Consider the following 9,489-nt stretch of genomic DNA (forward strand, 5'->3'; position numbering starts at 1 on the left):
ACTTACAATTGGTTTCATTAATAGTGATTTAGTGTTCAATTTCATAGCACTTAACTTCACAAAAACCTTCACAACTAATTAAGCACTTTTATTTAATGTAGGAAAACACAACAGCCAATTTGTACACCAGACTACCCAAGACTACTATGAGAAATGATCAATAAACTGCTTTAATGATGCTGGTTGAGGATAAATGTTGGCCAGGGTTTCAGAGGAAATCCTCTGATTTTCATCAAAAAGGTGTTGTGGGATATTTTATATTCACCTGAGAGGTGAATACAGGAGGAGTCTACGTTTCACCTCATCTTAAAGCTGGCATCTCATTCAGGATTGCACAGATTATCAGATAAAGTCAATGACTAAACACACAAACTTCTGACTCAAAGTGGAGAATGCTATTATGGATCGAAGGCTGGCACTATTCTGTTTTCCCAAAATCACAAATTGGCTAAGGTACATGTTACAAAACAAATACCTCAAAGTAAAAATCTCAGAAAACGTTTTGAAATGTTATGCTGTAATGGGGATGCATTTGGGGCAGAGCAAAAAGAAAATTAGTTATTTCTTCAATGAATCAAGAACTTCTGATTCAGGAGGCAGACTCTAATCTCACTGCAAAGTCAACTGGCAGATGTGCATGGCAGGCATCTGTGCCTTCCATCAGATCTAACCAGAGACAAGTTCCCATGCATCAAGAAGTAAACATGCCATAAAGCAATTTATGTGGGCATCACTGCGCCATATTCAAATTGCAAGCTACCCCCGATCAATTTAATGTCATTCAAACATGGGGTGCAGGAAGTGGTTGCCCTGTAACAGTGAATGTCTTTGTTCTTGGGATTTTTGGTTGATCACAAAAAGACCCAAAAAGCAGAAGTTCTGTTCTTCCAAAACTCTGACAGTACAATTGATCCACTGGATCAGTTACAGTCCTAAAGGCTATATATAGCTACAAGAGATGATTACCTTGTTGGTAATATTATGTTGATAAGGTGTTTTAATGAAATTCAAAACACTAGGAATAAATGTTTTGAGTTGGGGTTTAGTTTATTTGACTTCACTTTTATAATTTCCAGCGTTATAATTTTACACATTCATATACAGTAAAGAATAGAAAAAACTGCTTTAAAGGAAAATTCAGTATGAAACAAATCAAGCATAAGGTACGTTACACAAGGTTATTCTTTTACATTATTTTAAAATTGAGTATAACTACAAAAATATTAAAACAAATAATACCAAATACATGTGATTACTTGAACTGGTTACAAATATACCTATAGTAATGCATACAGAAAAGAAAATAAATTGAGCTGTCTACGATATATCTACTGACTACTTCATAGAAATACTAAACATTATTAGAATAGTCTAACATTCTATGCAGTATTCAGTCACAATTTATTTCAATTTATGATAGTTTATATGGGTAATACTTCAATCCTCATCTCAAAAGAAAACTGGTGTATTCAATAACTAATTATGCTGTATGTCTTAACTGTGGCTTAATTTCATATTTCGCTGTTTTGCAGTTATCATATTCTAAGTTTACACAAAATGGATGATGATTGCCAGGATTTAATAAATTACTTCCAGTTCGGCTAGTGAGTATACTTCTTGGGCAAAGAGTAATAAGTTGTGTTTCTGAGTCCAAGAAGTGGATGAGAAATGAAATATCATGAAATGTCACTGGTTTAATACTTGAACCAGCACATCCATAGAATTCCAGGGCTCAGGTGTTAATTCACAAGCAAGGCTATTTCACTGATTGGACAAGTGGGGTTGATTTGTGATTCTCATTTAGTTCCAAATAAGCCCACAAACCACAATAATATTCATAAAACAGGATAGTCCCAGCAGGACAGGCTATCCTAAGCAGTGGCTTCTTCATACTTATAAGTATTTATGTTGGCTAGCTGGGGAGGTGGGAAGTAGGATCACTAATCTGTTGCTCTTGCCAATTGTACTAAAGTTCAGTTAGTTTGTGATGTAAACTGATGCCAACAGAGTAGGTTCAATTCCCACAGTGGCTGTGGTTACCATGAAGAATTTTCCTTCTTAATCTCTCCCCTTGCCTGAGGTGTGATGACCTGTAGCTAAAACCACCACCAGTCATCTTTCTAACGAGAGAGTAGTCCTGAGGTCAGGTAAGACTATGGTGACTTTTGCTAAAATTCTCTGGATTTAGATAAGCAAGGTGTACTCCTATAGATTTCATGTCATGGAAATAGAAACTTTACAAATCCATGTTTCTCAAGGGTTCAGTTTGAAGGATATTTAAGCATTTTGATCCAAGAAGTCACAGTTCATGACATCCAGTTGGCCAAAAGAAAGGACACTTTCACTTTCATGAGCACTGAGTCAAAAATACTCAATAGGCTAATGATTTACTTCCAATAACAGTGATCCAAATAATGAAATGCCATATTAATTGGCACTAGATATGGACTACTTAATCTGCTTTTACATAGCACGCTCTTTGTAAATGAAATGTTATATTTCCACAATGTTTAAAGTATGCAGTAATACTCCTGGGAGATGAATTTATATAATTCAATATGTTTAACTTTTTTTAAAAAAATCATTTTAACTTTTGTAACAGCTTCAGTTATTTCTTTTTCATCTAAAATCGATTTAAAATTATTGTAAAGGAATTGTTTCAGATTTATTCCATATTAGTTTTTGATTTCATTTTCAAATATTAGCATCGCTGAAGCATCAAAGTTAATCTGACCAATCATTCTCATCAAGCTCTGAATCATCGTCTGAATCACTATATTCCACAGCAATACGTCGCGACAGAATAGTTGCTACATCATTCCCAACTGGCTCTCGCTTAGCTTCTTGCTCACGTTGCTCTTGAACCTTTTTCAATTGAATACCTAGAGTAAGAAAGTTGATATCAGTAAAATTCCAAGATTACTTTAAAAAACAGTGATGGCATGCTGAATCACAGGCAACCGATTCTATGTTTAGCAACAGGCCAAAGTAGGTCAAAGCTAACCTGCTTGATTCTTCAAAATAACTGAATTTAGCAAGTCAAACATCACACTCCAGACAGAATACATTTTTTCAATTATTGAAACATTTGGAAAGGCTGGACCATCTGGTGATTTCTATAAATTACATTCAATAATCATGAATTTTACAGCAGGAAACTAAAATATCTTAGCGAGGCACTCTGTCTACCTAGACTTATAACCATTAATAACAATTCAGGTTTGAAGATGAAAAATTATAATAAGAAACAGAGTTTTTAAAATGTACATTCAAGCAAAGCTTTTTGTCTGACACTTACTGGGGCAATTCACAAGAAATCATAATCTGAAAGGGAAAGGGATGGGGAGGACCAACAAGACAAGGGATTACACATGACCGTAGCAAGTACTAAAGATTAGACAGAGATAGTAAGAACTGCTGATGCTGGCGTCAGAGATAACACAGTGTGGAGCTGGAGGAACACAGCAGGCCAGGCAGCAGTAGAGGAGCAGGAAAGTTGCTATTTTGGGTCACGACCCTTCTTCAGAAATGGGGGAGGGGGAAGGGAGCTCAGAAATAAATAGAGGAGGGGTGGGGCTGGGGAGGGTAGTTGGGATGGTGATACATGAGTGCAGGTAGGCAGTGGTGGGGATTGGTCAGTGAGGTGGGAGGAGCAGATAGGTGGAAGAGAAGATGGACAGGTTGTGTCAGGTCAAGGAAGCGGGGATGAGAGGGAGGGTTTGTCGTGGGATGAGGCTGGAGGTGTGGAATTTACCAGCTTCAAAATCTCCCCATTTAGGCCATTGGGCTGTAGGCTCCCAAGTTGGAATATGAAGTGCTGCTCCTCCAGTTACCAGGTGGCGTCATTGTGACACAGGAGGCGGCCCAGGATGAAGATATCATCCAGGGAGTGGGAGGGAGAGTTGAAATGGTTCGTGACCAGAAGGTATTGTCGTTTGTTGCAAACAGAGCGCAGGTGCTCTACAAAGCAGTCTCCAAGCCTCCGCTTGGTCTTACTGATGTAGAGGAGGCCACATCGGGAGCAGCCGATGCAATAGACCACATTGACAGATGTGCTGGCGAACCTCAGTCTGATGTGAAAGGTTTGTTTGGTGCCTTGAATGGAGGTGAGGGGGGGAGGTGTAGGGACAGGTGTAGCACTTCTTGCGGTTGCAGGGAAAGGTGCCAGGGGTGGTGGGGCTAGTGGGGAGTGTGGAGCGGACAACGGAGTCGCAGAGAGGTCCCTACAAAAGGTAGATAGGGGTGGGGAGGGAAATATATCTTTGGTTGTGGGTTCGGATTGTAGGTGGCAGAAGTGGCCTTGATGTGCATGTGCACAGATCCCTGAAGATCGCGAGGCAGATTGATAATGTGATTAAGTAGGTATATAGGATACTTGCCATTATTAGCTGAGGCATTGAACACAAAAGCAAGGAGGTTATGCTGGAACAGTATAAAACATTACTTAGGCCACAGCTAGAGTACAGCATGCAGGTCTGATCACCACATTAAAGGAAGGATACGATTGTTTTAGAGAGAGTACAGAGCAGATTTACTAGGATGCTGCCTGGACTAGAGGATATGAGCTATGAGGAAAGATTGGAAAGCTGAGGTTGTTTTACTTGGAGCAGTCAAGGTTGAGAGGGAATCTGATTGAGGTGTATAAGATTATAAGAGTCCTATAAGGGTGAATAGGAAGACTTTTTTTCCATTAGTATAGTATATAATAATAAGGGAGAAGGAGAGATTTGCTGTAAAAGGGCAGCTGAAGACAATTATTTTTCACTTAGAGAATGATGGGAGTCTCAAACTCTCTGCCTGAAAAAGTGTTGGGTCAAAAAATCTTACAACGTTTAATCAGTATTTAGACATTCACTTGTGGTGCCACAATTTCAACGAATATGGGCTTGTCAGCTGGGAAATGGTATTAGTTAGTTAAATCTACTTGACCAGCATGGACACGACAGGGTGAATGGTCTCTTTCTGCACTATAAACACCTACAAGTCTATGAAAAGAACATTTGTACTGTATGAGAGATGGGTGCTGATTGAACTCTGAATGGTTGAATGTCTAAGAAAATTACATAGATTATCCATTCTGTTAAGTGGCACATTATCAGTCTTTGCAAGGTTCTTTCCACATGGTGGTTGTCAGTTGTGCCTTTCTAACAGTAAGAAAAGAATAATTATAAATCATATGGCTTCATCCAGTTAAAAATATCTTATGTTGCTGTTTTAGAGTTGCCAAGCTCTTCTGCTATATATTTACTACTCTCTCACTTCAGTGATCAAATATGTTAAAAAATAGAAACATAGAATGCTTCCAACACACGAAAATATTCAGCCCATCATGCCTGTACCAGCTTCCTGCGAGAGCAAAAAAGAAAAAATTCTGCACGTTGATTACTTACCCATACGAATAGCAGCAAGAAGGTCACTTCTGGCATCATTGAGAGGTGTGCCTGCTGATTCATACCTTTTGTTTTCAACAACAAGCTGACAGTGCATTGGTGAAGAAGCAAGGGAAGAAGGTGGTGCTGGTGGAGCTGGAGGTGGAGGAGGTGGTGGTGGTCCAGGGGGACCGGATGGAGGAACTGCTCCAGATAGGGTTGGGGAAGACGTATATGCAACCCCCATCATTGATGCAGGATGGGAAGCTGAAGGAGTAGGCACTTGGACAGGACTGACAAAGGCAGTTTGTGCTGAAGGAATTAATGGACCAGGAGGAGGCAGAGGAGGACCGGCAGAAGTATAGTATTCCATCATCTGAGAAGGTGGCATGCTGTAATGAGTAACAAGGTTATTTAGTTTAAACAGTTTTCAACATATGTACTTCAATATGTTCTTTTCAGAATACATTGGTTATTTCCATATCCTTAAAAAATTATATGAACTAAAATGTGACTCGTAATTTTTGTACTGAATATTTCATTACAGTACTAACAGGGTGGCATGGTGGCTCAGTGATTAGCATTGCTGCCTCACAGCACCAGGGTCCTGGGTTCAATCCCAGCGTCAGTTGACTGTCTGCATGGAGATTGCACATTTTCCCCACATCTATGTGGGTTTCATCTGGGTGGTCTGGTTTCCTCCCACAGTCCAAAAATGTGCAGGACAGGTGGATTGGCATGTTAAGTTGCTCATAGTGTCCAGAGATGAGCAGGCGAGATTAGCTATAGGAAATGCAGAGTTACAGGAATAGTGTTAGTGGGGTGGATCTGGGTGGGATGCTCTTTGGAGGATTGGTGTGCACTCAATGGGCCGAACGGCCTGCTTCCACACTGCAGGGATTCTATGATTCTATTAACTATAGGGGAGGTAATGGCCTAGTGCCATTATTGCTGGACTATTAATCCAGGAACTTAAGTAATGTTTTGGGTACCAGGATTCAAATCCTGCCATGGCAGATGATGGAATTTGAATTCAATGAAGCACCTGGAATTAAGAATTCAATGATTACCATGAAACCATTGTTGATTGTTGGAAAACCCATCTTATCCACTAATATCCTTTAGGGAATAAAATCTACCAGCTTTACCTGGTCTGGCCTACAGCAATGTGGACTTTGCTCTCTGAAATGGTTCAGCAAGCCACTCAGTTGGAACAATCACTACAAAGTCTTAAAATATAAATGAAACTGGAAAGACCACCTAGTGTTGACCTAGGCACTGGGAACAACAATGACAAAAAAGCAGCCTTGTTGATGCAGCACAGTTATCCTTACTAACATTTGGGAGCTAGTGACAAAATTGGGAGAGCTGACTCACAAACTAGTCAAACAACAGTCCGACATATTCACACTCACAGAATCATACCGTCCATGAGTATGTCCTGTCTCACCAGCAGGATGGGTTCAACAGAGGTGGCAGTACTGTGGTAATGGAGTCAGGAGGGACTTGTCCTGGGAGTCTTCGACATTGACTCTGGATACCAAGATGTCTCATGGCATCAGGTCAAACAAAGGCAAGAAAACCTCCTTCTGATTATCATGTACTGTCCTCTCTTGGCTGATGACTCTGTGCTCTTTCATGCTGAACAACATTTGGAGGAAACACTTAAGGTGACACAAAATGTACTTTGGCTGGGGCATTTTGATGCACACCACCAAGAGTAACTCAGCAGCAGTACCACTGGTCGAACTGCTTGGCTCCTAAAGGACACAGCTGCTAAACTAGGTCTGCAGCAGTTGGTAAGGGAACCAACAAGAGGGAAAAACATACTTAACTTCATTCTCACCAAATTGCCTGCTGCAGATGCATCTGTCCATGACAGTATCGGTAAGAGTGACCACTGCACAGTCGTTGTGGTGACGAAGTCCCAACTTCACATTGAGAATATTTTCCATCGTGTTGTGTGGCACTATCACTGTGTTGAATTGGACAAACTTCAAACAGACTTAGGAACCGAAGAATGGGCACCCATGTGGGGCTGTGGGCCAAAATAGCAGCTGGATTGTACTAGAATACAATCTATAACCTCAAGACTCAGCATATCTGCCATGGGATCAAGTCAGGGGATCAACTCTGATTAAATGAAGAGGGCAGGAGGACATGCCAGGAGCAGCAATAGGCATACCTAAAAATGAGGCATCAACCTAGTGAAGCCGCCAAACAGTATATTAAGCAAGTGACAGAGACAGCTATGCAACGCCACAACCAACACATCAGAACTAAGATCTTCAGTCTATCATATCCAAATGTGAATGGTGGTGGACAATTAAACAACTCACTGGAGGAGGAGACTCCACAAATATCTCCATCCTCGATGATGGAAGAGCCCATCATACCAGTGCAGAAGATACAGCTTAAGCATTCAGCCAGGAGAGCCCAGTGGATGATCTGTTTTGGCATCCCTGAGAGGTCCCACAGATGCCAGTCTTCAGCCAATTTGATCACTCGGCATGATATTAAGAAATGGACGGAGGCACGGGATGCTGCAAAGCCTATGGACCCTGAAACATTAAAGCAATAATACCAAAGACCAGAATTTGCCAATCCCTAGCATAGCTCTTCCAGTACTGCTACTACACTGGCATCTAGCTAACAATGTGGAAAATTGTTCAAGAATGTCCTGTACACAAAAAGCAGGACAAATCCAACCTGGCCAATTACTGCCCCATCAGTCCATTCTCGATCATCAGAAAAAGTGATGGAAGTGTCATCAACAGCGCTTTAAAGCAGCACCTGCTCAGCAATAACCTGCTCACTCACACTCACTTTGGTTCCATCAGGTCTACTTAGCTCTTGACCCCAGTACTGCCTTGGTTCAAACATGAACGGAAGAACTGAATTTCACATATGAGGCGAGACTGACAGCTCTTGACAGCAAGGCTGCATTTGACCAAGAACCCTAGCAAAACTGGAGTCAATGACAAACAGGGGAAAGCTCTCTGACGGTTGGAGTCATACTTGGCACATAGGAAGATGGTTATAGCTGTCAGAGATCAGTCAAGCAGAAGTTCCCCACGGTAATGTCCCATGCCCAACCATATTCAGTGCTTCATCAATGACTTTCCTTCCATTATTAGATCAGAAGTAGGGATGTTCACTGACAACTGCATAATGGTGGCCACCACGCAATACTTCTTAGATATTGAAGCAGTTCATTTTCAAATGCAACAAGACCTGGAAAATATCCAGGCTTGGGCTGAAAAGTAGCAAGTAACATTCGCAGCATACAAATACCAGAGCAATGACCATCTCCAACAACAGACAGACAATCTAATCATCATCCATTGACATTCAATGGGATTGCCATCACTTAAACCCCTACTATCAACACCTTGGGAGTTACCATTGACCAGAAACTGAACTGGGCTCACCCTATAAATACACTGGCTACAAGAGCAAATCAGAGGCTAAGAATATTGCAACAAGTAACACACTTCCTGACACCCCAAAGCCTGTCCACCAGAAAGAAGCCACAGTCAGGATCGTGATGGGATACTTCCCCCTTGCCTGAATGAGTGCAGCTCAAACAACACTCAAGAAGCTTGACATCATTCAAGACAAACCAGCCACTTGCTTGGCACTACATCCACAAGCATTCAGTTACTCCACGACCAACACTCAGTTGCAGCTTCAATAACATGCAGCACAGAAATTCACCGAAGATCCTTACACAACACTTTCCAAACTCACAACTACTACCATCTAGAAGGACAAGGGCAGCAGTTACATGGGAACACCGCCACCTGCAAGATCTCCTCCAAGCCACTCATCATCCTGACTTGGAAATATATCACCATTCCTTTACAGTCACAGGGTTAAAATCCTGTAATTCCCTCCTTAAGAGTATCGTGGGTCTACCTACAGCTCATGCACTGCAGCGGTTCAAGAAGACAGCTCACCACCACCTTCCAAAGGGCAACTGGGGACGGGCAATAAATACTGCCAAGCCAGCAATATGCGCATCCCATGAATGAATAAAAAAAATCTATTGATCTATTTCAGGTTATGCACAAGTAAAGAAAATATACAAATCAGGAAAACTAACTGAAAGCAAAGAGAT

General features: G+C 41.3%; 1 protein-coding gene across 2 annotated transcripts in view; it reads right to left on the reverse strand.

Moving 5' to 3' along the window:
• Nucleotides 1-1,028: 1,028 nt before the first annotated feature.
• Nucleotides 1,029-9,489, reverse strand: part of LOC109922577 (wiskott-Aldrich syndrome protein family member 3-like) — an 89,165-nt gene continuing 80,704 nt past the window's right edge. For both annotated transcript variants that reach the window (XM_048597583.1, XM_048597582.1), the window contains exons 5-6: nucleotides 5,391-5,761; nucleotides 1,029-2,882 (exon numbers count right to left, since the gene is read on the reverse strand). In XM_048597583.1, coding sequence (XP_048453540.1) covers nucleotides 2,725-2,882; nucleotides 5,391-5,761 — 529 coding nt within the window. In that variant the 3' untranslated portion in view covers nucleotides 1,029-2,724. The remainder of the gene's footprint in view (nucleotides 2,883-5,390; nucleotides 5,762-9,489) is intronic.

This window comes from Rhincodon typus, chromosome 6 (assembly GCF_021869965.1).
Source record: "Rhincodon typus isolate 14 chromosome 6, sRhiTyp1.1, whole genome shotgun sequence".
In the NCBI taxonomy this organism is placed as follows: domain Eukaryota; kingdom Metazoa; phylum Chordata; class Chondrichthyes; order Orectolobiformes; family Rhincodontidae; genus Rhincodon; species Rhincodon typus.